Below are 26,836 nucleotides of genomic sequence, written 5' to 3'. Positions count from 1 at the left end.
AGTGCACTTCTCTTACACTATACATTTCCAGAGTGATGACTCATCTACCATTGACTAATCTGTCATTAATCAGACATAATAAGATTAGACATTTTAAATCAATTTCTAGCTTCTAATTCATTCCAAAGCTTTCCGTTTCTAGGAATTTAAATGCCTTAAATTTAAATGCCACTGAATTTAACCTTACAAAGTTCTGAGACCCAGTACTGGCAAGAACTTTTGCTATTGACTTAAAAAGAACCAGGCCTAGACCCCCTGACAGTGCTTAAAGAGTTAGGCCTCCATCGTATCCTGGTGAGACTGATTATCCTTACAGTTGCTATAAGGGAGCATAAACCCCATCCATCTTTGCATAATTTCTCAGTGAGTTTGGCTGCGTGCCGCTCGCCCCGTTCTCTAGGGGATGGGTGTATTATGCTAGGCAGATCTGCAAAAAGGCCTGATTTCTACAAGCAAGCTGCAACTGGGTAGGAAAAGGATTTACTGTCCTGCCAAAGTCTGAGTTTTCAAACATTGTTGAATAATGAAATATCTGAAAAAGTTAAACATTTCTGAAAACTTCCTATTCCCATCTCCAACTTTATGTAATTTTGTCTTTTTGAAATGTTTCATTGTATTTTTTACCTTCTTTCTTTCCAAGGTAAAAGTTTATTCCAAAAGCAGCATACCCCAAACAAACATGGTTTAACAGCAATTTCATCCTGAATGATACCAACAAAAAATGCTCTCAGAGTCTTCCAAAGCATAGCAGTATCATCATGATAAAGAGTAGTTTTGTGGGCACTGGGATACTTTTTTCCAGACTTGCTGTGACTTGTCTCTTAACAAGCAGTCACAAGTTACTGATGTCCTCTTGGTGAGGGGATCCCAAAGGCTGGAGCATGTTAGGTCTGGTCGAACCATGAGGAATGGGGTAATAAAAATTCTAAAAAGATCAAAAACTTATTTATTCCTCATATGGACTGTGCCAGTGCTGAAGAAATCCCTAAAACAACAATGGAGTTTCCCAGGATAAGTTTCCTCGGTATATATTCGTAACCATTAGGAATGTCCAAAGTTCACCACAGGGCTCTGAGAAGCAACTTAAAAAAAATAGCCTTCCGTTAAGACTAAATAAAACTTCTGCTCACTGTATTTCATTGGATAAATCACTGACTTAAAATTTTCAAAAGCTCACAGGCTCAACTCAGTTTGGACTTCACTAGCTTTGCTATGTACCTGAATAATTACTGTTTGCATCACAATCACATTCATAGAAACCTGCTGCTCAACTTCACAGATAACACAGATTTACAAAGATTAGTCTTAGTAGCAGAGAGAGAATATTGAAGAGCTCAATTCAAGAAAAAAAAAAAAAAGCCATTGTAAGCCTTGTGTGACAGCACTGTCCCCTGCCCAACCGGGCCGCGTCTGGCTACTGTCACAGATATTCTTCATTAAAGCTCTGCTTCATTCACAGGTGTTGAGTGATGCTGCAGGAACCAAATACGTGCCAGCCAAAAACAGATGGATGTTTTCTGTTTTCTGGTAACCCCAATATTTTGCCTTTGGCCTAGCAATTGATTTTAATCTCAAGCCCAAAATAAAATAAAAAACTTCTCTGTGAAATTGCATACTATAACTGCATTGAGCTAGCACTGCTCTCCCACCCTGCAAACAGCAACAATTTTTCAAGGGATGCATTACTATGCAAGTGAAATGGAGATTTGTATTTTTTCGCTCTGGACTTTTTGTCCTATAAATGTTGTCGTGACTTAACTTTGCTGTGAGGAAATGCTTGCTTATCTTTGCTTCAAAAGGCTTTAATTAAGTGCCAAAGGCTGTTCAACTCTTTCTATATACTCAACTGCAACGTATCTCCTTTCTTCCCTCCTGGAGCTGTGGGGGAGGACAGCTGAGAAGCAGAGTGACCTGAAAGTAATAAAGTCAGAGTAAACCACAGAAACCTTGTTTAATTACTCAATTTCAGAACACAGACGGGGGGCGGGGTAAAAGCAGCTCTTTCATTCTACTTGCCATAAAATAGCCGGAGCCAACAAACAAATGACCAAAGCAACACCGTTGCTGCCCAGTAGCTGACAGAAGGGCACAATCGCTCATTATCTGCCCTCAGAGCTGCCGATTGAAAAGCGTTGGTTAGTTCAGACAGGTGAAGAACAGCGAGACCTGGAGGGCTGTCCCCATATAAAAGCATTCACTGTGGAGCTAATACCATGTATTTGTCTTTTAACAGAACAGTGTGAATGCAATTGCCGGCTTGTCACAGAGCAACCTCTGTGAGCTCCTTGCGAAGTGAGCCTGGGCCTCACGTTGCCTCTGGATCAACTAGGCTGCAAACTATTTTTAAAAACATACATTTAAAGTTTGCCAAAACTATGGTGACTATACTAAAACTATATTCACTATAGCTAACTTGTTGCAATTAGCTTCTTACATTTAAAGTGCAATGTTTTCAGAAAAAGACCAAAACTAGTCTAGGTGCTCAATTTGGGTTTACTTGTTCCAGAAGCAGCTGCAGGTACAACCCCGTATGATGGGGCTTGATTTTATAATCAGCTCTGCCTCTTCCTGTATATATATACGTTTCTGCCATTGCTTCTATATGCACCTACAAATGTCAGGAAAGCTGCTATGCCACAAAGTGCTGTCAAAACACAGTAAGACAATGATATTTTTTCCTCTGGTGCTCCCATTTTAGCAGCCCTGTTTGAAAGGTAAGACAGACGGATCTACATTTTTAAGCTGCCAATGACAGGAGAGCTGCTGAACCAAAATAACTGGAAACCTGAGTCGTCTATAAAAAGCACGGCTAAGGACCCATCATTGACAGTGCAAACTGGTGTGGTACCTCAGATAACTCCGTTGGTTTGCCCTCCTCGGATGAGGAAAGAGTTGCCCTGGCTCTGCACAACACTCTCTGCTTGTATTGGCAACGAGAACCTAGGACACCAGTCTGCAGGCACGAATGTGCTCCAGGTCACCAAGTAGGCACAACGTTGCTGTATCCAGCCCATATTTACTGACTTGGGCAATGATCTGGCCATGAAAGGCTTTGTATCTCAGTACTGGTTTTTGCTAAGAAAACATAATGAAAGATTATTTAAGGTGATATGCTAAGTCAGGCAAAACAGATATTTTAACACAACGGGAACAAAATGTTTTATAGTGGCAAACAACGCAACGAGCTACTACACAGTAGCAGAAATGTGTGTAGTAAAGCCTTGAGGTGACTCCTTTTGTGCAGGCTCCAAGCATGCAATAAAATAATTTGCCAGGTCTTATTTAATGCCTGCACATAGGTGGTGTGATATAGCAGCCCTAGCTGCTGCACGTGCTCCCTGATAACGTAGCAGCCCAGCCAAGCGGTGCTGGGGGGGAAGTCGCAGGGACAAAGATTATAGTAGCATAGGCTCATAAAACTTCTCAAGAGTTTTTCACTCATTTTTTACAACAGGGAAATAGAGGAGACTTGGTAAGTGCCAGCCATGTGCCCAATCCTCCTGTATGCCCACAGGTGATGTTGGGCACTGCTTATTGCTGCTAGGCAGGCAGCTGGGGCTGGAAGTATTTGTAGCTCTTCCTAAAGACAAATAAATCCCTTGCAACTAGCCAGGCTTCCAGAGCACAGCTACTGTTTTCTAGCACTTTCCCTAGGCAAGCAATAAGAATGTATCATCTGCCTTTGAGAGGGAGCTGGCAGCTGCCAAGAGATAAGCAAGATGGAGAGGGGAAAGGAGAGGAAGATGATGTGAGTGGTGTGGTGAGACTGGAGGAGCTGAGGACTGGGGAAGGTCATCCTGAATAACCGGCGCCAGAGAACAGAGCAGTACTTTCCAAAACATTGTCTGTGTTGCCAGTTAGTGCTTCAGGCTTCATCTGCATGATGCATAGTGTCACGTACTGGCATGAAAGGCAGGTACTTCAGTCACCAAGGGTCCAAGCTAAGAAACTAAAGTGTTACTATCCTATGAATACTCCCATTATACGTACAGAGATGGTGTACTGGTCCATGTGCCACACATCAGTCGGCAGAAGTCTTCCCTCTCCAGCCCTTTTGTGACTGTTTTTTCTCTCTGCTTCTATGTAGCCTGAATCCGAAATGGACGTGTCCTTGTCACCACCCACCATGCTCACACACTATCTCCTAATAAACTCTCAGACATAGCAGTGGAGCTTTTCAGTTGTTTTGCTCACAAACCAAGAACAGAAAAATAATTTTCAAGAGCCAGAAAAATCCTGTATCATCTGTTCATCGCTGTAAGCCTCCTTTGCTTCATGTAGAGCACAGGACTTCCTGCTGTACATTTGTGCATGGTCTCATCTACTGGTAAAAAAATATGAACTCAGAAAATTCCAGGTATCACATCTCACAGGGTGACAGCAAGTCATCTGTTGCCCTTGGGAAAGAGCAGATGGGCCAGCAAGAAGGTGACAGTGAAACTGCCAATCCACAGAAGATGGACAAAGCCAGTTAGCAGCCAGGGCATAGTCTTTGAGAAGCAGTAACTTGGGGATGGACCTCCTCTGGGTGACTCACAGCCGGCAGAGGACAGCACACTGCCATCCGTGGGCTGCCTACCCCTCCAGCATCTGCAAGGGCTTGTCAGCCTTGTGGATCCTGCGCATGGGGCCTTCTGGGAGGCAGGACTGAAGTGGTAAGACAGCACTGCTACGGCTAATGCTGTAGAGGCTGTGTTCTACCAATTTTTGTCCCGTTGCTCTAGAAACAGGTAATAGATAAAATGTAGGAACTACAGCACGGCCTGTCAGATCCTCACAGTGTACAGATCACCATGTGTGGGAGGTGAAAAGCCATAAGCACCATTCAAATTAAATGTCCAAAAGTACTTTTTCACTGAGGACAAGGACAGTTATATGCCAGGATGACAGATTTCTGGCCCTGGCAACATTATCTTACAATGTAGGGCTGCAGCAACTTTCCAACAAAGTTGACAGTCTATAATTTCAACTGGGTATTACTTTTGTTCCGCTAGCAAGCCCTCTAGCAGCGGCCTGAAGCAGCCCTACTTTGACATGTGAAACAATATCCACTTCACATGGAATTCTCTCGTAGCAAATCCTGGTTTGCTTTCTGGTCGCTTGAAGAGGCAGGTGTTTGAGCAGGCCCACTTTGAAACTCTGGCCTGCCTTCCAGCTGCGCTGTTGAGGCATCCTCTCCTGCCTTTCAAAAGGAAGACAAGAGGGTAGGGCGCAGTTTCAGAGCAGGCCGAAATATACACAGCATCCTGGAGGCTCATGGCTTAGACAGGGGTACTCTTTGGTGGGCAAAATTTGGCTGGGTGGCCAAGCCCAGAGAGTTGTGGTGAATGGGGCTAAATCCAGTTGGCAGCTGGTCATGAGCAGTGCTTCCCAGCGCTCAGTTTTAGGTCCAGTCTTTAATATCTTTATCACTGATCTGGATGAGGGGACTGAATGCACCCTCAGTAAGTTTGTAGATGACACCAAGTTGGGCGGGATTGTTGATCTGCTCGAGGGCAGGAAGGCCCTACAGAGGGATCTGGACAGGCTGGATCCATGGGCTGAGGTCAATTGTATGAGGTTTAACAAGGCCAAGTGCCGGGTCCTGCCCTTGGGTCACACCAACCCCAGGCAGCGCCCCAGGCCTAGGGCAGAGGGGCTGGGAAGTGCCCGGCGGAGAAGGCCCTGGGGGTGCTGGCTGACAGCCGGCTGGGCATGAGCCAGCAGTGCCCAGGTGGCCAAGGAGGCCACCAGCCCCCGGGCTTGTGTCAGCACTGGTGTGGCCAGCAGGAGCCGGGCAGGGATGGGGCCCCTGTGCTCGGCCCTGGGGAGGCCCCACCTCGAATGCTGGGCTCAGGTTTGGGCCCCTCGGGACAAGAAAGACATTGAGGTGCTGGAGCGTGTGCGAAGAAGAGCAACAAAGCTGGTGAAGAATCTAGAGCACAAGTCTTATGAGGAGCGGCTGAGGGAGCTGGGGGTGTTTAGTCTGGAGGAGGCTGAGGGGAGACCTTATCGCGCTCTGCAACTACCTGAAAGGAGGTTGTAGCGAGGTGGGGGTTGGTCTCCCAAGTTACTAGTGATAGGATGAGAGGAAATGGCTTCAAGCTGTGTCAGGGGCGGTTTAAATTGGATATTAGGAAAAATGTCTTTACTGAAAGAGTGATGAGGCATTGGAACAGGCTGCCCAGAGAGGTGGTGGAGCCACCATCCCTGGAGGTATTCAAAAGATGTGTAGATGTGGCACTTGGGACATGGTTTAGGAGCCCTGGGGGTGTTGGGTTGACGGTTGGACTTGATGATCCTAGAGGGCTCTTCCAACCTTAATGATTCTATATATCTATAATTGCAGATCCCTGCTCCCCTCGGGCCCAGCTCAGGCAGACCCATTCCTGCCTCGGAGGGCTCTGCTCGGCCGCCCCTTCACAACGCTCACAGTAAGACACAAGAACTCTGAAAACGCCAAAAGCAACCACCCTTGGCCATAAGCGGGCAGTACCGGCGGGCGCCGAGCCTCAGGAAGGGAAAAAAAAGGGGAGGATACGGCGGGTGTCCCTGAGCGGGGGGCGGCTCACAGCGTTCCCCAGCCGGGCCAGCCGCCGCCACACGGCCGGGGTATGCGAAGCAGCGGCAGCCGCCCCCCCGCCGCGGGCAGGCCCGGCCCGGCCCGGGCCGCACCCCCCGGGGCCGGGCCCGGGGCCGCCCCTTGGCCGCCGGCCGCGGGCAGGGCCCCATAAAGGCGGCGGCGGCGGCGCGGCGCGGTGCGGCCCCATGCACGGCAGCAGGTAAGCGCCGCCCGCCGCCCCCCCTCGCCCGCGCCTTGCCCTGCCTGCTTTCGCTCCGCTTGCTCCAGGGGCGCTCCTCCGGCCCGTGGGGGGATGAAGCCCCCAAACTGGCACTGCGCTCCTCCCCGCCTCCGGTTTTATGGGTCCTGCAGAAGCGTCCTTGTGCTTGTGCGGTGCCTGTTAACGCTGCTGAGCCCATCTCATCTCCTGCTGGCAGTTCGTTTTTGCCCTTCCAGGTTGTGTTGCTGGGTTTTGGGTTTTTTGGTTTTTTTTGGTTGGTTGCTTTTTGCTGTTTTGGGTTTTTCTCCCCCTTCCTCTTTTTTCTGATATTGCAAAAGCTTAGGAGCTGGTCACGAAAGTTGCAGAGAGAGTATTTTTGAAGCCTTAGTTCTTTTCCTATTGAAGCAAAGCAAAACTTGCTTAATTTGATGCTGGTACTCTCCTTGTCCTACTTATTATGGCAAATACTGCCAAAATAAAAAAAAAAAAAAGGAGAATTAAGAAGCCAGCACAGATTCTGCTTTTTTTGGCAGGGCTCTGGAATACCAGTGAGAACACTGGGAAGGAGAAAGCCATTTATTTAAGTGACAAAGCTCTGGCTTCCCATGACTCAACAAAAATCCACATTTCAGCAAGGACTGCATCCCTCTCAGAAGGGACGTGCCGCAGTTAAAGCCCCCTTTTACAAATATTCAAACTGGCTTTGAATGGGCAATGATTTTGCATAGTAATTGTGACTTTCATCGTCTGAGAGGAAGGGATATGAATAAATCTTTACAAATAAAGCTGTAGCATTCTTACGGAATACTTGCAGAAGGCTTTCGGCAAGGACTTTGGGGATTATGAAATGATGTTTTAAAGCCAGTTCTTGAAGTATGAGGAGGTGAAAAAGTAGCGTGTCCCTCCCCCTCCTTATTTTTCCTCCTATTCACTCAGCAGTCAGCATTAACAGTGCAAAAGAGCTCTGTTACCTAGACCTGGGTTAATAGCTCATAGGAAATATTTCCAAAGGTGCTTCAGCATTTTTATTCATCTGAATTAACCAAAACCAGGGTGCCTAACAAATGCGCTTACGGTTGTTCAGAGTCACAGTGTGATGGTTCTGCATCAAGGTATATAGCATCCCATTTGATGCTGTGATGAGAGAGGTGACCTGCTTAATATAGTGCTGTCTCTGCTCAGAGATGAAGCAGTTGATCCAGCATGCTGGAATTTTAAGACCTGGCTCAGAGTCTGTGAAAGGGAAGCTAAAGAGAATGAGCACTTCCACTGTAACTGGGCCTGTTTTACTGGCTACTAGAATGTTCTCTTCTGTATTTTCAAGGAAATGAGTTTAATTAGCTGTCACTAAAATCTGTTCTTCAGAGGTTTTGAGAAAGCAAATGAGACTGCATTTGAATTGAAGGAGTTCAGAATTAGCAAGAAATGACTGAGTAGTCTCACCCTAGTTCCTTAGCTTGAACTGTCAGCTTTAATTTAGGCTGCGTTATTTAAAGCTGTGCGAAGATGAGGCCATGAATAATTAAGACAATGGGTGAAGCAAATGTGCATTCTTAAGAAGCTTCTTACCTGATGTAACAAATAACATCCTGTCTTACTGCTCCTTTCAGAATGATACAGATCTTAGACCCAACACCCTTGCCAAGCTCCATCATGCCTGTGGATGTGGCCATGAGAATTTGCTTAGCCCATTCGCCACCGCTGAAGAGTTTTCTCAGCCCCCTTGAGGACTGCCAAAGAAACAACTTTGTGAACAGATTCAAACCTCTCAGACCGTGTCTTCATGTGAAACGTGACTCCGAAGCTCAGAAGAGTGACTGGAACCACTCAGCAGACCGAGCCAAGAAGCGAGTTGTGTTTGCGGACTCGAAGGGGCTGTCCCTGACGGCGATACACACCTTCTCTGAGTTCCAGGAGCAACCTGGGTGGGACCTTCAGTTTGACCTCTTAGGCCTTGAAAACATAACATCTGGCTTAAAGCTACATGAGGAGAAAAACTTGATTCTGGGTTTCCCTCGGCCCTCAGCTGACTACCTGGACTTCAGGAACCGCCTGCAGAAGAACATGGTCTGCCTGGAGAACTGTACCCTGCAAGAGAAGGTGCTTTCGGGCACTGTGAAAGTAAAAAACGTGAGCTTTGAAAAAAAGGTTCTGTTTCGAATTACCTTTGATACGTGGAAGACCTACACGGACGTTGAGTGTGTATACATGAACAATGTTTACAGCGATTCTGAAAATGATACCTTCTCATTTACCATTGACTTGCCCCCTGCCATTTCCTCTGAAGAGAAGATAGAGTTTTGCATTTCTTACCAAAGTGGAGAACATACCTTCTGGGACAATAACGAGGGTCAGAATTACAAGATTCTCCACGCGGAGTGGAAGTCTGATGGTGTTCAGATACCATCTGCCAAGAAGGACTGTGTAGATCTTCAGACTCCAAGGAGAGGACAAGAGAGAGAGCCTGATCAACTAGGCAGTCCGAGGCTGTCCAGTGGTCTCTTTCCCCAGTGGCAGAGCATGGGTCGGATTGAAAATTCATCACCATATTGGTGATCAAGACTAGCAAGGAAGCATTATTCCATTTGGCAACAGAAGCGTTAGTTTTCTGGGTCACATACTATGTGACAAAAATACCTGGCAGGTTTTATTGGCTGTCTGAACAAATAGAAATTCACTAGTCTGCAGGACTTGTTAAACTATATTATGCTACTGAAGTTCTTAGCCAAAACTTATCCTTGGAAAGAAAGGAAACCAAGATAAAACCTACACGTATGCCACCTACTATAGAAACAGCATGCCCGTATCTTAAGTATATGCTGCTTTCATTCTGCTGTAGACTCTCCTGACTCAGTAGGCGAGAGACTCTTGTGAGGAAGTATGGAAGGCGATGGTATCTTTGCAAGCTGTACTAACTGCATGTGTGCGAGTGTGTGTGCGTGCACAGGGACGTTACATGAGCGGAACCTCATGATTCATTCTGCACACGTTAGGAGTGCAGTAGAGATGAGGCGATGCTGTCAGCATGGAGGCTTGCTGTGACCCTCTGCATGCTTGTAGCAGAGGCAGGTAGGAATGCATGGCTAGGATTTGTGGCTTCAGTACGGAGTAAGAAACTTGGAGAGGCTAATGGAAAAGTGGGAAAAGGCGAAGAGGTAGGATGGGCTGTATGACTTGGAGACAGACAATGTTACAATTTCTTCTTTCCAAAGCTAGTCTGCTAAATCCCAGGGAAAGTTCTAAAAAGGAGGCTAGAGAAAATAGTGCAGAGTGGATGGTGGAAGTGACTGCTGCTTTGGGAAGACATCTCTGTCCTCGCTGGCTTTGTGAATAATAAATGTCTTGCAGTTGAGAACAAATCTAACCTTGACTTCATCATCCTACTCACTTAGCAGGCAGATGGTTACCTTCTAATGTTAAAAATGTGCCTTTTAGAAACATTCTACAACCACCCTACATGCCAAAAATAGGGTTAGGTGACAGTGATTTGTAAACTTCCTACTCTGTAGCAGCGTTACATGATTTTGACTCATCACCTGATCCAATCTTACAGCATCTGATGGTTGAGTATCCTGCTTCCTATTGCAAAGTTAGCGATGACTTTCACAAGTGTGTAACATAGTCAAGCTCCTTCATATTGAAGACACTGTATTAGCTGTACTTTGTGAAAGCTGGTTTCTTTAAAAGAGCAGGGTTGCTACTAGTTTTTTCTAGACCGAATATAGGCTTGCACATAAATAGAAACCTGCTGTTTTATTGTACCTCATTTTAAGTGTTGTTTGGTGTTTGTTTTTTTTTTTTTTAGACTTCAGTGAACTAATGTATATTTTGTTTCTGTATGCTTATAATTTAGCTTTCTGAACTATCAAACTGTAAAGGTGATCTGTGTTTCCTGCAAAACTTGTGTGAGAAATTGTCCAATTCACACACTCAGCCAGTGTGAATACTGGCACACCTTTTAGCTGTACAGAAATGGTATTGACATTAAAATATAAATCACATTTTGCCCATTGCTAAGAAGTATAATATCCTGAGTCTGAAGCTACTTGCAGTGCAGCGAGACGATAAATACTGAGGTGAAATAAGCCTCTTTCACTAATTGCACTTTTTCCCCTACGTAACCCTTGCTGTTATGTGTAAACTAGCCATTTTAAGAATAAATTGTGTTTTGATACACCTGCTTCGTACTGTGTTACCTCAATCTGTCTATTTTCTCACCTTCTTTAAGCAACTTCAGTTGTGGTGTAAGGTACAATCAGTTTGTTCGTGCCCTGGGATGTTGCTGAAGCTGGCTATGGTATGGTGTCTCAGGTCAGCAGCTGGCATTACCCTGAAGATGAAAGCCAAGCTCTTCACTAAATGAGAGATCCTGAAAAGTATTTGCCTTATGAGTTGTGTCATTTAAAAACAACCCTGTATCTCACCAAATTTAACTGGAATATTTTGGTTTGACAGATTGTCAGGGATCTTGCTGGGGCATGGGTGAGGCTGTCTGGCAGGAGACCGTCTTAGTCCAATGGCCAGACTTCCCTGCTGAGCTCTAGCATATGTGATGCTTGCATGGGTGCATCCGGACAGCAGCACTTAATGTCTTCTGGCTTGCTTTCACCTGGTGCTTAGCTCCTTGTGCTGCCTCCTACAGCTATGCTGGTGTGTGGGGCACTGGGAGGCTGGGTTTCCTCCTCTTACACCCAGGAACCCAGCTAAACTGCCATCAGTAACAAACAACTCCCTGCAAAATGAAGTGTCCGTCTTTGAGCCAGCCATTCACCTCTGACACTTCAGCATGGACCTACCCTTGCAGTTACTTAGAACGGAGAAAATGGTGGGTTGTTTCTATTTGGGCCCTAGTACCCAGGGGGCACAGGGTTTTGGTACACCCCTGCTTCTCCTAGGTGGCAATTTAGACCAGCAGAGAGTAAGAACAGGCTAGCCAGCCCCAGTTGCACACCAGATACTTCACATGGGATTTCTTAATACATTAACTCAGTGACAAGACACAGGTCAGGTCAATCCATCAAGGGTTTTCCAGCAAGAAATCTAGCATTAATTATGAAAAAGCAAATCCCAAAAGGTGAAAAACAATATGGTACTAACAGCATGTTTCTGACCTGGGGAATGAATTTGGAGCTTCCACGTTGCAAAGCCCTTACTGGATGCAGACTTTCCTCTGTTCCCTAACACTATCTACCAATCTCAAACCCTACTAAGTATGACACTGTGTCTTATTGTGCAGGAGCTTTTATGATATATACTCCACTGCCAGCTCCCTGCTCTAGGGAAAAAAAATGAAGAGAGATTTGTAACTTAACTGGCTTGAAGGCTCCTCTGCCTCAATGCAGGACTTTGCTTCATCAAACCAGACGCAAGCCTACTGGGTAGAGCAGAAGCCTTCTAGCATGAGGAAAAGGAGCATTTCTTATCCTCCAGCCAAGTTTTGTGACCAGCCATCACAACTGAAAATGCTTACCTGTCCTCTTGACTGAGACACAAATCACACTAAAAATACCGTGTTCCTTTGACCAAGCTTTGGCTTTAAGCCGCCTTGTCTGCAAAGATGCCTTGCAAGATCTTATTTGCCCAGCAGAGAGGCAATGCAGTGCTGCAGTGTTGCTCAGCAACTCCAAATCCCTCCCTCAGTCAAGTGAGCAAAGGATGTCTCCTTTCTCCACTCCCTGCCAAAGCAATGCAGTTTCACTCCTTCCTCTTTTAAAACAGAGCTTGAGTTTAACACTAAAACGTGCATCCGTCAAAAAGGTAACAGGCTCCTAGAGGAAGGTATTAGCAACACTAAGGTATAGTAACTGAAAAAAAAATATTCTTATACATGCATTTATGAGACACTGAGAAAAACCAACGTCACCCTTGGAAAACTGTCTTAGCCCAGGGTATTCAAACATGCATCTTCGATGCTGCTCTTTCAGACACATCCTATTCAAAAACTGAACGTATAAAGCAGATGCAGTCCTTGAAACAGAGCTTGCAAACCTCTGGCACCATCTCATTCCCTTAGGAAGTCACTTTTCCAGCCGCATTGTAGATCTGTATTTCCACCACTAAGGTGACAGAGGGGATGACTGGATTTGCTCCTACAGCTCTGTAGGTCTAAGGTATAACTTTCAGTTATAGCCTATGGGTGGCACAGTACTTCACACGTGAGTGTTTCAAGTTGGGTTCCTAATAACCGTACTCACTTCTGTGAAGCTAGGCCTAGTCTTACCATGCAAAATTAAATTGAAATTTGCTGGTGTTTCATATTAACATCTGTCACCCTGGAAGATCAGCATCTGAACGTTTCTTGAGAACGTAATTAGAATTTTCACAGGCAGTTAGTGAATATCTTTCTCTGTAATTGTATGTACCTAAACAAATCACCACAATTTATATGGTAAATTAATGGTAATATGGTAGATGTTATGGTATTTACGTAAACATAAAGCAACAACTCCCATTCCTCTCAGACACTTCTGAGCTTTAAAATGAGATGTAATCAAGAATAAAATGTTTCAGTGAGCCTGAAATGAAAGAAAATAAGGCTGCACTAAATTGTCTTGAGTGGCCTCTCCTCCTGTTGCAAGAATCACCTGTACTTCAGCCATTCCTGACACTTGCTTAACCTGTGCTTACAGCCCTCCAGTGATAGAAGCTCCACAAGCTTTCCAATTATTCTTTCCTCTTCTTACCTTGAAAGAGGATCCTGAGGTCTTAGCCTAATTAAAATTAAGCTCCTAATTACTTGTGTTATTCTGCATAGACAAGAAGAGGAAACTATTGCTTTCTTTTCGCAATAACCTGTAAGTGCTTGAGAGCAGAGAACAGCTTTCCCTCCCCTCCCCACATGCCTTCTCTAGGCTAATTGTCATTTAATGAAAAATGGATATTTCAGCTTTTCATCCTTGTTTGGAAAGGAACCTGTTAGACCTTTGGATTTTCCTTAAGGCAGAAATGTCACCCTCTGTTAGCTCTGGTAAAAGCCCTGTGCTGGAGTCCTCACCCTCACCAGGGAAAACAACACAGCTCAGTACCTGTTTTTCATTGCTTGTCTGGCTTCATCTGCCTCACACAATAAGGCCTCGGGAACGTAGGTATCATTTCTGTAGTGCTCGATAGACACTCTGTGAAGCTTATGGCAGCTGGACAGATTGAATCAGTCAACGCACGTCACTGACGTAACGATGGCAGTTCCTCCATTAGAAACATTCGTCTTTTTCCTGCTCCTCCTCCCTATGCTGCTTCTAACACTCCAGCCTTTTTTTATCTCCTTTCTGGACTAGTCATTAAGTTGGTCAGCTTTCATTTCTTCCACGTGAAGAACAGTGTTTTCTGTTTCAGTGACAAAATTCATGCAAGCTTGATAGGGTTTGTGCAGAAAAGGCAGCCTGACTTTTGTTTTTGCAGTGCTCACTGCCAGTGGCCCACTGTTGATCTCGGCAGCGTTGATCTTTCAAACAGCAAGGTAGAAAATACCAGGGTTAATTCTGGTAAGGCAGAGCATGGACGCAGCACTGTGGGTCTGCTCAGTTGCGCATAATTTTGTAAGCTGCTCCAGGCATTGCAGTGCACTGCACATACAGCAGTTGTGTACGTGCATTACATCCTCAGCTTGCTTTGAGCACAGGGGGAAAATAAGGCTGCTCAGCAGCTGAAGACCGGGCTTTCTGACAAGAATGACTGTCAGCAAGATTATGGTTGCAATAAGTTAGCAACCAGAACTGATTCAGGGGAAAGGAGTAGGTATTGAAGAAGCAATCAGACAGAGTATATCGGAAACTGGAAGCCTGCAAAAGAAGAAATTCATCTGCAGTTTACTATATTGTAAAAGAAATAAATGGGGAAGGATACGATAAAAGTAAAAATTCTTTGCTTCAAGGTGTTATTGGGGAAATACTTCTGCTATCTTTTCATATTTTAGGTCATTGTAGTGTTTTGTGTGCGTTTGGACTTGCAGCATCTTGCCCCTTGCTTTCAGGAATGGCGTGAGCGTGGCTGCCCCTACAGGCCTGTCTAGGTGGCAATGGGACTGCTATGGCAATTCCCCTCTTTTGCAGAAGTGGTAAGACAAAACAAAAAACTTCACACAGCACAACTCCTGCCCTAGATAGTCCCCTCTTCCCACAATCACACATGCAACTGTAGCTTACCATTGAGTCAAACCTGTGAAACTGTAATGTCAAAAGCAAATATCTGATTTCTTTGTTTTTGACAGAATGTGTCTTACTGATATTCCTTTGAGAAAATACAGTTTTCACAGACAAATTCATAGCATGCAGCAAGTATCGTTAACTGAAATCAGGGGAAGCTCAGAGCGAGGTTGTTTTGTGTGTGTATGCTTTTGTGTGTGTGGTCTTTTTTCTTTTTTATTGTTTTGGTTTTTTCCAAGGCTTTTGTTTGCAAGGCTTTGTTTTTGTCTCCTGCCTTCCCACTCACAATCTCCCTCCAGTTGCCCATGCCCAGAGCTAATTCAACATCTAATCAGGAGACAGATAGGTTCTGAAAGCATCCAGCTGCCTTACTTAAACCCAGCAGTTACAATAGAATTTATTTACAAAAACACCCCTCAAACACAAAACCACAAGACACCAAACAAACCAAAAAACAAACAAGCAAAACCAGTAGTTCTAGTCCTCAATTTAAAAGCTAATTACATACTGCAGGTCCATCAGGTCAGGTCAGTCAGATGAAGAATATTATGGTAGAGCACAGACCCCTTTGACTTGGCTCTAACCACCACAGCAAATCCGCTGACCCCAGGAAAACAGATCTGTCCATAAACTCAGAGTACAGCCACAGCCATTGCTGTTCTCCCCTCCTCTGCCTGTGGCTCCGACCACGCACTGATGCAGTACAGAAACACACAGGAACTGCAGAGCTGGATGGGTACAGTCACGGGTGATTTTGTGTTCAGGTGACAGTCATATATCAAATACTGATCCCCTTCAAACTCTCCATCTAGCAAACATGTGATGAAAGAGCTCCTAACTCTTCTGCTCCACTTTATTGTTCTCTTGGAAGAGTCCCACCTTCCCTTTTGCCCCCAAAGCTGCACAGTCAAGGCCAGCGCACGGTCTCTGCGTCTGTAACTATCACCTTAGCAGCTGCACCAGCAAAAACATCTACCCTTTGTTCTGCATTGGGAAGTCAGGAAATGTTAACTTCCAGGCCATTCTCCCCAGCACTAGGGCTTGGTTTTTTATATCAGGCTACAAGATCTTCTTTTTCTTACCTGCCAAAACCTTCTGAAAGACCACAGGTGTCTGAATTGCTGGACAATATTGCTTTCAGAGGTCTGTCATCATCTTCGTTCAGGAAGAACGCATGGGCAGTATATAACCCCAGTACACAGGAACAGTCTACTGGTAGAAAGGAGACCCCAGCAATTAGGATAGAAAGAGTTAAGACCACTCATAGGCCCTCAGGACAAGAGCTAAGCACCACTCCCACCAGTAGGAGGTGGAAATGATGCTTCAGGGCTAGGTGTTATCGCTGAAGTAAATCTTCTGCAGGCCTGATGTCGGCCTGGGAGTGGGGGGTCAGTGCCGAGTGCTGCGTTAGCAGCAGCAGAGGCAATGGGCTTAGCAGGTGCCCATTGTATGGCACACATGGTGGTTATTTGCTAAAGAACTGAATGCCGTTCATTCCCCTCCAAATCAAACCTTTACCATGCTGGATTAAATCAAAAGGGGCATCTCACAGGCCCCTATCTCAGCATCCTGGCTGTACTGGGACCAGTTGCCCAACTTGTTACGTTGGCTCATGCGAAAGCATAATGTCAAGGCACCACTGAAGGAATACCTGGGCCTGTGCTGAATGCAGCGTGGATCTTGTTAGAGCAACAGGTGTGGGTACAAGGTGCTTCTCCTCAGCTGGAAGAGAGATCAGCGGGGCAATACGCTCTGTGACGAGTATGAGTGAAGTCTCTGCTCCTCTATTTCAATATCCATGAGCAGCTGAACGCTGAAGAACTCAACTCCGATATTCATTCTAGCTAGTAATTAGAAAAACATAGTATTTTGACATTTTCAGTGGACTGCAAATCTCAGCTATTATGTTGTTATTCTCAAGATCAGTTACATAAATAACATTGCATTTTATTCTATCCAGTGAAAAATATGCTACTTCTTAAGTATAAAATGTCATACAAATTGCTACATTCTGGGCAAGCACAGGTTCAGGTGTCATGTAGCCATAGCCTCAGGCGGCTAACTGACAGTGGAGGTTGTGTTGGATCCTCCTGGCACTTCAGTCATTATTCAAAGAGGGAAAAAAAGAGAGATGAAGTCTGTTTCCGAGATCACATCTTGCTACCTAGTTATTAGAGCTAATGTCTTACTCCTGCCAGCTCTGGGAGGTTGCCCAGGGCATGCACCTGAGCAGAGTTCAGGGTCGCAGTGGCTGAAGCCTTTCACCCTCGCAGGTGTAGCCTTTCTTGTCTCTTGTGGCAACATGGGAACAAATTATTTGCTGTGGGTGTGGCAGTGATGGGGAAAGAGAGGCCTGTGCGATCATTTTAAATAATCAGTCACCTTCCCTGGGTTAAAAGCTCCTTAGAAAAGGCAAGTTTTGCCCTTCAGCATCACCAGTTCACAGGTCTGCAGTAATGCGTTCCTGAGCCACTGGTGAACATAAAGCAGCAATGCCTTTACAAGGAACAATTAGGCAGAGACATATATTTATAGTTAATTATCATGTTAGGGCAGCAAGAGCAGAGTGAATTCCAAATGCAAAATACTCCCCCCTCTTCCTTTTCCCTATGGATTATATTAGCTGCTCTGGCATTTACTTATCCCTCTTGGGAGCCTTTTCAAAGTGTTCTCAGCTCTGGGATTTAATGCCTGGCATCACTGATGTACAGAATAAAAAATGTAAAGCATATTGGCCACCTTCTGGTTTTAGATTAGCAACAGAGAAAATAGTCCTTGGCCTGTGCGTAAAGCCAGGAGGGCCCGAGGGATGCAGCTGCAGTGCAAGCGGAGGCGGGAGAGGGGAGCCCATCGCGGGGCAGCCCAGAGGGAGGCAGGCTAAAGTCCCTCTGGAGCTACAGGAGCAACCGGAGGAGAGGGAAGCTGGATAAAAGCTCTGTCAAATGCTCATTGCTGTATGTGATCTGGCCCGGAAACTGTTGAAGTGTTGTTTCAGGAGACAAGAGGAAAGTGTTTTTGTCTATAGCTCTTTGGCCAGGACTGGGTTATAGCTTAATTGATATCTGCAGTTGTTAGCAATCAGAGGCAAAAGCTAGTAAAAACCTGGTTTTCGCTGGATGGTCCTGATGTACCAAACAAAAAATCTTTAATTAAAACAATAAAGAGATTGGGGAGTGCGTTTTCTCAATTCTTAATGGAACATTATTAACAGCTCTAGCATTGCTTTCTGAAATGGCCTTCGGACATTTTCCAGACACCATTTTACCCATTTTCCAATTCATCCTGTTTACTGAGTATTTTTTAAACCCTCAAGGCATAGCTATTAAAGCAGTACTTACAAAAATGAGCCCTTGTAACATTTTTGAAGGGTCTTCTCAGACATCAGGGTTACCACCACTCTGGCATGACTAGGAACCAGAATAAATTCCTAATATTTTAACTTTATTTTTATATGGTTCTTGTGGTAAATAGAGCAGTGTAATTCATAGGCATATAACCTGTGGTTTAGGTGCCACAGGGACATTTGCCACAGGTTTAAAATAACCTTGAGGCAGCGGTGGGCTTTTTTTTCATCTATGGTTTCAATTTTTGTCAGAGTAAGTTCTTGCCTTTCCTGCTCTGAGTCACAAGTTTGTGCAGAATAGTATGGGAGCCCCTGCAGTATTTTATGTAAGGGTTTATTTGTGCACCTTTACAGAGGCAAATCTGCACGGTGGTTTTTAATGTATTTTTTCCAATTGACTTTAAATTCTGGCCTCCTGCAAATGATCTGTGGTGTTACTACGAATTTGCTGGTTTTGTGACTACATGACCAGCTTGGTCTGACATCGCCGGTGAGGGAGAAGTATCTATAGGGCAATTCTTCTTGAACTAATGCCAGTCCTGCCAGAGTGACTTTGGCCCATCACGTTCAAGCCTCTTTTGTTCTCCAAATGGCATTCCATTTCAACACCGCAAGCACACATGGTTTCCCGGACAGTGTGGATTTCCCTTCACATAATGGTGCAAATTAAGCGTCTCCATCCTTCAATAAATCTGGGATGTGTGTGACTGCCTCTCAAACTGCCAAACAGCACAAAAGTGAAAAAGGACAGAACGTGGACCGGAGTCCCTGGATGATTTCCACCATCCGGTCTGTAATGCTTGCCGTAGCGCCTCGCTTCCCACGCTGGCTGCCAAGCAGAGCCCAGCCAGCTCCAGACACAGGGTTAAGGGGATGGCTGGGCTGCAGCTTAGCACTGCTAAAGGAAATATTCCTCAGCTCTAAGGAGACACTGAAAATAGTTGTACTGCCAGCATCTGCTTCCTCTCAAACATCTGTTTGATTCCTACATTTGACAGATGGACCAGTGATGGGGAGATGAGTGCTGAGAGCCTGCAGCTAATTTCACTGATTTGGAAACATAATTGGGGAATACATGTATTTTTATCCCTTGCTGTTTTCACAGGGGTTTTACTCCTTTCATTCAGCAAAGGCCAGAGCTACAGGTCAAATTTGAATTTTGTTTAGCAATGAGTGGAGTAGAAGCTGGAGGTGTGAAGGTGTGGCTGATCTAAACCATTTCACCTGTTTTCATGTTTCTGCAGGCCTGCTGAATATTTCAAACACAATTAACAAATACATTCTTATTGCAAAGACTGCTTCTGGAGTAGAAGGACCTAGAGGAAATGGCCTCAGGCTGCATCAGGGGAGGTTTAGATTGGATATTAGGAAAAATGTCTTTACTGAAAGAGTGATCGGGCACTGGAACAGGCTGCCCAGAGAGGTGGGGGAGTCACCATCCCTGGAGGTGTTCAAAAAACATGTAGATGTGGCACTTCAGGGCATGGTTTAGGAGCCCTGGGGGTGTTGGGTTGATGATTGGACTTGATGATCTTAGAGGGCTTTTCCAACCTTAATGCTTCTATGATTCTATTCTATGATTCTATGAATTTTGATTTCCGGCTGGATTTCCCACCCTGTGCTGAACACGCTGCAAGCAGTTAAGATTTCTCTTGGACAGCCCTTGGTTTTGTTGGTCAGGCGACACAGTAATGCTGCCATCGTGCTTGCCTCCCTTCTCGGGCTCCCTCCAATTGTTCCTCTCATGCGTCCCCAGGTCCCAAACTTGCCGCAGAGCTACTCTCACCTTACACCCTGCCTGAAATTCACAGGCTGTGTGTGCTAGTGTGAGTCAGCAGTAATTACACTTCATCTTTAGGAAAGACAGTGGTAAAGGAGTTGAAGGTGATTCAGCAGAACACTTCATTAGCAATATCACACTGGAAATCATCACACCTGAGTCATCAGGTCCGAGCTTCAAAATCACAGGGGATCATGTAAGAGAGAGTTATCCTAAAGGCTTTCTGTAGTAGCCTGAAATATGCTATCCCATTACACTTACAGACTGTAAATTAAAGCACTGTGGAAGGGCAGGGATGGTGTCTAAGTGCTACATGCAATTTCACATTTGTCTACCCTATCAAATGTTCTTCTCTCGATTCTCACAAAACACAGCACTGTAGTTAGAAATCAGTTAATTCTGATGACTCAGTGCTCATAGTATTATCCTGGCACAATTGAGGCACTAGCAATTAAACCTCATTCTCCAGTTGTTCTGCCTTTTTAATCGTTGCCAGTTCTCATGTGTTTCTGGCTTAATACTTGCTCTGAAGGGGCTGGAGGCAGATGGCCGATCAGGTATGGCAGAGACGTGCCGTACTGATGTCAGTCTGACTGCAGAGTTAAAATCTACTGTCTGAACAATAAAGATTGGATTTATATAATGAATCCACCATGGGGTTACATTGCAGCATCCATTAAAACAAGAGCAAACCAGCACTGCATACCAATATCATAAAAGGAATCAGCAGTTAATTGTGTGATTGGCTTAGTTAATGTTTGTTATAAATTACAGTAATTAGCAATGTAAACTAAAGTCAAAAGCATTTCTTCCAAAATTTAACTATTTCTAATTTCTTTTTAAAACTGTGCAGCTGAGAGTAGCTATTTACGAGGCTGAGGGTGAACCGTCACTGGACGGAGCTGCACGGCGCAGACTGTTGTGCGGGACGTGTAAGTCTGCAGGCTTCCCTGCCGCCCTGCCAGCACGCTGACCCTGGCTGTCAGTGTCTTCCCCTTCCGGTCTATCTTTCCAAACAAAACCTACTAATTATGTGATATTTTGTATGAGACGAATCAGTAAAGGGTCAGCATGAGACCGAGAAACTTCTGGTTTGTGGCTTAAGGAATGCAATGCTTAGCATATTTTGCCTCGCAGTATTGTACAGCAATGACATGCTGTCCTCCCAGTGCTTTATAAGGCCAAGTGGATAATCTTTCCTTATCTCCTAAATATGTTTTGTGTAATACCCTGAACAGCATTTGTAGCCGCTAATACAGTATTTTTTATGGCTGTCCTAATTTTACAAAATTGCGTTTCATTATTTGTTTACTTATTATAAAGATGTTACATTCTGCAAATATTTTCTTTAAAGTTGACAATATTTTGAAGGCATGTCAGAAGGAAAGTGCTGAGTTTTTAATGTAAGCAGAAGAGGCCATCTGAATGCCAAGTAGGGAAAGATGCGAGTGGAATGAGAGTGCTGTGGGTGCGCAGGGGAAGTCACATCCCAGCAGACATGAAGGCTCCTAAGCCTGTAGCTGGGTCTTGATCATGCAACTACTTTTCCCTAAGTTCAGAATTGAGACTGCTCGTGCTCTTCTTAAAGGAAAACAAGGCATTTCAAAAATATATCTGTAAAAGCTACATGGTTATGGAAACCATTCAATAGGAAAGTGTGTGTCAAGCCTTGCTCCTCTCAATAACTTTTTTTGCATTTTACTTAATTGTACTTCCAAAATTTCTCTTAATTCAGCACTGCCAAATGTCCTCGATGCTTTCGGTTTTTCCCCTTTTGATTCCTTTCTTGAAAGTCTGACTAAAACCTACTTATCTCCTTTCAAGATTCCCATTTCTGTGAAATAAAAGAATCAGAGGGATCTAAAGACAGCAGAGGGAGGCTGATATTAACTGGCAATGGCATTTTGGTAGCCTGGCTGTGATAACTCCACCATTTACTCCCTCTCTGCCTCTCAAGGGCTGAACCGCAAACAGTGAAGACATCAAGGTGTCCTTCTCCAAGCACAGAGAGTTACTGAGGTTTCTGCTCAGTACATTTCCTTCCTCAAGACTCTGAGAAGACTGCAGGCATCACATACTGTAAGAAGCATCCACGGTGCACGAACCTAATCAATGCCCTCGTCGCCAGTTCAGTGTTAGCACCTCACTGAGACCACGGAGAACGGTAATTCCGAGGACAAATTTGCCAGATGGAGCACAGGCTGTGGGAACTCTTGTGGCCGCTGGTGTCTCAGACCCGCATTTCTGTGCCAGATTGTCACTAGCTACCTCAACCCCCATGCAGGACATCCAGTTTGATTCCCTTTCACACCTGAGAATAGTAAAAATAATGTCTTCTAGGAGGGTGTCCTGCCCACGAGCTAATGTTCCCTCCAAATCTGAGAGGAAATGCTTGGAAACACCTTCTTCAAGGTATTCTACTGTGCACCATAGACATAAAGCTTCCTTGCATATAATAAAAAAATGGATTTATCTTAACAGCCTACTGTTTAAAGTATTAACCTGCCTTGCCCTGTGAACACTTAAATATTTTGAAATTGCCATTGGATAAAATGCACAAGCAATTCCTGAAGCTGTCGGGGGCAGGGAATGTATTCCTCCACTTACCTGCAACAGGAATGAGTTGGCAGTGGGTGCTCAGTTGCTGGGGTTTCTCACAGCTGAGGTGCCTTTGGGGCACGCAGTCCCAGAACGAGGCAACTGGGCAACGTTAGCGACAGAACCTGAAGCTGGTCTAGACGGCGTCTGCCTGTGCAGCAGCTAAATGGAGTTAGGGGAGCAGAGGGATTCAGATGTCAAAGTTCCTTTCTGGATCTGGACTCAGTGCAATGAAGCTTCCACTGGATTTCAACAAGGGCTCTGTCATTTGACCTCTGGCCCTCCCTTCACTTTAAAAAGAAAGGTGGATGCATAATAAGATTACCATATGCCCCTGATAATACTTGAAGTAGCAGTTAAAGAGCTAAAGGGCATTCATGGATAACTTGAGTGTACTCAGAGGAAACCGATTTTCATGGAGAAAATGGCAGATTCCCTCTCTGAAATGTATTTGCCTTTTCCAGAAAAAAATACAGCTAATATAGCTAATTTATTTACATGGTTTTACAGAGTTGTTAAATATTTCTTCAGTGTGAAAAGTTATGTTTTTTCAAAGCATTTAACGGTGGCTAGAAAGTCTACACTGACACATTTGTCCAAACTGTACTGATAAATACCTTGTTATAAACATAGTTGAGATGCCACAAAATGTTTTCCCTAATAAGAAATAAAGTGTATTAATGTGTTATTTTGAGTTCAGTGATGCTTGAAGTAGCAAAATATGTATTCATAAATTCACTTTAGCAGACAGCACCGTAAGGACACAACTACCACGTTTCCAAGGAGATCCCACAACAGGTCCCATATTAAAGTGTTCCAGTTTCATTTTCAATGAACAGGGTTTTCTTTTTAATTTAAAATTGGGACATAATCTGAAATATACATATACTTACCCAAACTGTGGATTAATCAGGCCCTGCCTTCAGCTGTTGCCTCTATTATGGAGCTCATGACAGAAAATGTTTTATGCTCACCTCAGACACGGCTTTGCTTACTTTTAAAGCTCTTCTTCTCCTCTTCAGAGAGCTGATGGCAAAGGTGAACACACTCAGTATGTTCTTACAGCCTCATTTACATATGTTTTCTATCATGACTCTTTTGCATTATCTGGTTATCCCACCTCATCCTTATCCTGGATAATTGAGCAGTGAGCATACAGCAGAATCGGGCAACGAAGAAATTATATCTCTGGCAAAGACTGTACCTGGGTGGCTTCTCAGGGACTTTCATGGAGGCTTCAGGGAGCTAAAAGTGTACTAAGTCAGGTTTGCACCTTCTAGAGCTGGCCCCAATGTAAGAACTCGTCAGCAAGGCGAGGAGCTGCTCTTGTTAACGTGGCTTTGAGCAGGAGAGTGGGCTGCTTTGAAGCTACAGGAGGTTGGTCCACAGAGCACTTTGGCCACATTTCTGACTATCCAGCTTGTCCTCCAGACCTTTCCTGAGGTCAGCCTGAGTCACAGCCTTACACGTGGGATGACAGGGGCAATGCAGACGGGCAGACTATTGGGCACCGTGGCTATATAAAGCTTCACAGAGGAGGGAAGAGGGGTGTGGATCTTCTGCCAGGCCCCTTTATAGCGCAAAGAGTACTGAGTCCCCAAAATATGCAGGGTCAGGCTGTGGGTTTAAAAGCACAGATATGAAGAGCATGACAAGGAACCACAATTTTAACTTCTTGCAGGCTCAGAAGACAGATGGATTTCTAGCCTTAAATCTTTGGAAAATGAAGGCTGTGATGCCTCACAGTCTACCCTTTATACTCTGAGTGCTTCTGGGATCTACTGGTCATATCATATCTCTCAGAACTGCTAAATGAGCCTTTAAAAAAAAAAACCCCGAGTTTAATTGCTGAGAGAAATGCCAGAAGTGTCAGTGGTAGGCATCCTTCCCTACCCCCAGCCCACCAGTCATGCTCAGTGGGAGGTTTTCCTTGCTGGAGCTGCATTTAAAAAACTGTCCTGGGCTTGATTTCCATGAGGAGAAGGATTCCACGTGCCCATGTCAAAGCTTGACCCCAAGCTCACATTCCTACTGCCAGAAGCTACTCTTTTATGCTCAGTACAACAACTTGATCTCAACCTGTAAGACACAGACAGTCCAGGATCCTCTCTCTCTCTCAAAAAAAAAGCCTAAATTCCCAAGTCCTCCATATTTTTGGGGACAATGCTGCTTAAAGGACCTCAAATAGAGGACAGCTGGCACTAGCACTCTAGGCTTAAACCTTTCTTCACAGCAGCAAGCTCAGTTGCATCTAAGCCATCCATCTCACCAACATGAGTTAGGGTTGCATAGCAAACATGCAAGGACTGTCAGTTAAGAGGACATGATGTGGGGATGTAGGGCCACAAAAATGGTCAGAGGGCTGGAGCACCTCTCCCATGAGGAAAGGCTGAGGGAGTTGGGGTTGTTCAGTCTGGAGAAGAGAAGGTTCTGGGGAGACCTTATTGCGGCCTTTCAGTACTTAAAGGGGGCCTATAGGAAAGATGGGGACAAACTTCTTAGTAGGGCCTGTTGTGACAGGACAAGGGGTGATGGCTTTAAACTAAAAGAGGGTAGATTTAGACTGGATGTAAGGAAAAAATCTGTTACAATGAGGGTGGTGAAACCCTGGCGCAGGTTGCCCAGAGAGGTAGTGGAGGCCCCATCCCTAGAGACAGACATCCAAGGTCAGGCTGGACGGGGCTCAGAGCAAGCTGATCTGGTTGCAGATGTCCCTGCTCATTGCAGGGGGGTTGGACTGGATGGCCTCTAAAGGTCCCTTCCAGAGGGAGACAGTGAGTGAGCCCTGGTTCTCCCATATGCTCCCCTGCCTTTCTGAAAAGTTCCCCTATATATCTCTAAGCTCAGTGCACACAAGTCCAACCCCTCCCCCCACCTTTTGAACCCCAGATCCACTTTTTTGGGGGTTCTGAGGGGTTTCTTGCTTTTAATAAAGGAGTGAATTCATGTGAAGGCCAGGTGCTATGCTATAAGAAACATTCATTCTCTCTAGAGAAAAATCAAGAAAGGGCCAGTGAGACAGCAGCATTCAGGGAAGTGCTTTTGTAGGACCCTGTCCTAGCCTCATCACTTCTTGAGAAACATCTTTCTGGCTGGTTTGCTGAAGAATTCATTATTCCACACAGTGACTTGAATTTATTCCATATAAACTAGATATATTTAGAAAAAGTTGCAGCTGAAACCATATGATGCCATCACTGATTTATGGGCAGAGCAGCAACAAATGAGCAATGAAGTTAAGAAGTAGTAAGAGAGGTCTCGCCGATGGGCAAAGCACCAAAACAAATGTTCTGGTAAAAACACAGATTCAGCAACCCACCAAACCTGGCATGTTCTTGGGAGTTCAGCTTTATTTGGATTAACTAAGTAAATTTGCTAAGAATGTTGTTAAACTATTATAATACTAACACAGAACACGACCAAGGACAGTTCAACATAATCTGGATATCAGAATATCAGGATATCAGAGAGAAAATGCAGATCTTGTAGCTCAGTTACACTTTACCTCCATCATGCAAGCTTCAAAATCCTCTGGAAGAGCTGCCCTTTCCCCCAGCCTGTGTCACTAAAACCAGGTGCGTGGTATTTGCACACCCAGGGCCCTCAGCTGTTGTTCCTCACATCGTGCCTTCACATTTTATATGAAATCGCTTTCATTTCAGGAAACTCGGCTCAAACTGGGGAAAAAAGTACAGTAATGCAAGTGTGTAAAACACCGTGCCGTCTTAATGGGACATGGCAACTTGGCAAATGACCTCTCATTAGCAAGGTTTTTGGTCAACTTGGTTCCCATTTTCTGCTGCAGGATAGGAAACGTTAGATAAATAACACTTTTGTTTTGGGGAATGTGGCCTCATTATAACTGGGGAACCAGTGCCATTACTGCTAGTGGCTCGGGTGCAGATTCTGAAACTCAGCTGCTCCTTTATTTCCCACACCCCAGCGTTGAACCTGCTCACGGATGAGGGAAGTGGGTAGGCCCTCCTTTTGATCAGGAAAGGACAGTCACAGGCTCTACTCTGTGATAATAAAAAATGATTTTAAGTGGACAACACTGCTGCACAATCCATTACAATCTGCAAATAGAAGGATTTTCAGCAGCATGGTTGTCTTTTCTTGTATATACAGTCTGTGGACAGAACTAACATTTAATTATATCATTTTGGGTTAAGAATGTCTGAAAATAGCCTCCAACTGCAATTATAAGCCATGG

The 26,836-nt window shown here is 44.8% G+C and overlaps 1 protein-coding gene and 1 long non-coding RNA gene across 15 annotated transcripts in view; one reads left to right on the top strand and one right to left on the bottom strand.

Annotated features, from left to right (window-relative positions):
• Positions 1-26,836, bottom strand: part of LOC142063796 (uncharacterized) — a 63,799-nt gene that overhangs the window by 16,475 nt on the left and 20,488 nt on the right. For 4 of the 13 annotated variants that reach the window (XR_012662890.1, XR_012662888.1, XR_012662887.1 and 1 more), the window contains exons 7-10: positions 26,129-26,300; positions 22,633-23,649; positions 16,554-16,746; positions 15,084-16,111 (exon numbers count right to left, since the gene is read on the bottom strand). This is a non-coding gene — a long non-coding RNA (uncharacterized LOC142063796). Of the gene's footprint in view, positions 1-15,083; positions 16,115-16,553; positions 16,747-22,632; positions 23,650-26,128; positions 26,301-26,836 lie in introns of those variants that run through there. The other 9 variants (XR_012662894.1, XR_012662895.1, XR_012662891.1 and 6 more) reach the window with 8 other exon arrangements.
• PPP1R3C (protein phosphatase 1 regulatory subunit 3C) lies at positions 6,660-10,937 on the top strand. 2 transcript variants are annotated; one of them, XM_075107497.1, is made up of 2 exons: positions 6,660-6,761; positions 8,372-10,937. In XM_075107497.1, exons 1-2 carry the CDS (start codon positions 6,748-6,750, stop codon positions 9,315-9,317), a joined length of 960 nt encoding a protein of 319 aa, XP_074963598.1. In that variant the 5' UTR covers positions 6,660-6,747; the 3' UTR covers positions 9,318-10,937. The 2 variants fall into 2 exon arrangements, with proteins under 2 accessions (XP_074963598.1, XP_074963597.1); XM_075107496.1 differs by having other exon boundaries at positions 6,746-6,997.

This window comes from Phalacrocorax aristotelis, chromosome 12 (assembly GCF_949628215.1).
Source record: "Phalacrocorax aristotelis chromosome 12, bGulAri2.1, whole genome shotgun sequence".
Taxonomy (NCBI): Eukaryota; Metazoa; Chordata; class Aves; order Suliformes; family Phalacrocoracidae; genus Phalacrocorax; species Phalacrocorax aristotelis.
The sequence above is the reverse complement of the archived record's forward strand: the minus strand, read 5'-3'. Positions and strand labels throughout refer to the sequence as shown.